Below are 1,754 nucleotides of genomic sequence, written 5' to 3'. Positions count from 1 at the left end.
CCTAACAGGATCTCCATCATCTCAGTCATGTTGATCCTTAGAAACATGTTAGGGTAGCATATCAATGCTGTGACTCCGGCTAACACCGTAGCCTCGATAATTGGATGTCGAGATAGATATTTCTTCCGGAACGCCTGCGATCTTAGGTTCCATTTCATAACAAAAGCGCCATACAACCCGCCAAAGACGCCTAGCAAAACAAAAAAAACCAATTCAAAGGAATGCCACGTCCGAGCATATTTCACTTGGAACATTACAAGCTGACCTGTTCGAAAGGGATTCATTGCCTGAGGTAATCATGAGCAAGTTTGCCAATCAGGCAAGTAGAGCGGCTCTCGCTGGGACTTACCGCAAGGACTCCAGTTGCCACTAGAGCGCAAAAATAACTCCTCCAAAGCGTTTTTAAGGGGAAATATGAAGCCATTTCCTGTGTAAAGGTTAATTAATATATAATATAAATTTAAGAATAGTGTAAATACCTCCAACGAAAACAAAACACCTCCTATAGGAGAACCAAAGGCGACCGCTACTCCAGCGCCAGCTGTGGCAGTCAAGATCTCCCGAGTCTTTGCTGCATTTCGTTTATATTTGCTGAACCATCGTGAAATGACATTTCCAGTGCATACGGCAAAATGGACACTGGGGCCTTCCTTGCCCACTGAGAGCCCAGATGCAATGGACAGCGGTAAGGTCAAAGATTTTATAATCAAGGTTCTTGCCCCAAGGAAACCTTTCATGATGAAACCAGCAATGATAACTTTGATTTCCGATATGCCGGACCCTGCAGCATATGGCGCAAATGAGCTGACAAGAACGGCAGAAGAGAACGCAAAAAGCACCTAAAGTACAGAAGAAAACGGTTAGATATCCTATTCTCCAGCTTCATAACCACATAATGACAATACAAAGTAGTACCTACCGCGAATATAAAGTATGCGATGTAATCTAATGGCGCTATCGATGTCCACCGCCGCCACTCCGGACAACCTTCCAAAGCTGCAAATCAGTAAAAACAGAGCTGAAGAAGAAACGGAAAGCCGAGGTAATGAAGAAGAGCGAGGAAAAATACCATCTTCGGCACCCCAACAGCAAAACGACTCATTCAAATAAAATCCCGTCGTGCAATACCCCAACTTAATATCTGCCAACCACTCCGTGACAATATTCAGAAAGGCCGCATTCAACCCAATCGCAGCCCCAACGATGGTGACAACCAGCCACGACTGGCCAGCATCATACGATTCGCTGACTTTCCTTCTCCATCCCAACGTACCCTCTTGGTCCCAGAACCGCGAGCCATCTTTACGCTTCGCTCGCCGGCGCGCCTGCTCGTGCACGGCATCCTGCACCCAGTCGATGGTCGTGAAGTCTTCGTAGCGCTTGATCTCGTTGATCTCGTAGATTTCGTCCCTTACGGTTGGGGGGATGGCGTGGGTCCCGCTTCCCCGTGGCGTTACTGCGGGAGGGGTCTGTGTACGCACATAATCTGTGGAGCCGCTGGTGCTGAGCCGGTGAATGGAGGTGCGGCGATGTGGACGGCGGGAGTTGGCGGGCTGAGATGAGGGCAAGGGGTTCATAACACCGGCGACACAAGGGTTCCCGTGATCATCGTCAATGGGACGGGGAATATATGTCACTGTCCGAGACACGGTGGATAGATCAATAAACAAGAGGATAGGTTGCTGATTGATCGAGGGAGTGGATCGCTGTCTTGATTTAACAAGTGATGTCCACTATCCGAGGCTGGGCGAACC

General features: G+C 48.6%; 1 protein-coding gene across 1 annotated transcript; it reads right to left on the bottom strand.

The window, feature by feature from the left end:
• Nucleotides 1–253: 253 nt before the first annotated feature.
• On the bottom strand, nt 254–1,577 carry HCAG_00945 (conserved hypothetical protein; the record flags this gene model as incomplete). Its single annotated transcript, XM_001543849.1, has 5 exons — nt 254–265; nt 350–427; nt 480–839; nt 920–987; nt 1,070–1,577. 5 exons carry the CDS (start codon nt 1,575–1,577, stop codon nt 254–256), a joined length of 1,026 nt encoding a protein of 341 aa, XP_001543899.1.
• Nucleotides 1,578–1,754: the final 177 nt, after the last annotated feature.

Source organism: Histoplasma capsulatum, genomic scaffold (genome assembly GCF_000149585.1).
Source record: "Histoplasma capsulatum NAm1 scaffold_1 genomic scaffold, whole genome shotgun sequence".
Taxonomy (NCBI): Eukaryota; Fungi; Ascomycota; class Eurotiomycetes; order Onygenales; family Ajellomycetaceae; genus Histoplasma; species Histoplasma mississippiense.
Note: the sequence above shows the minus strand (reverse complement) of the source record. Positions and strands in the feature narration are given on the sequence as shown.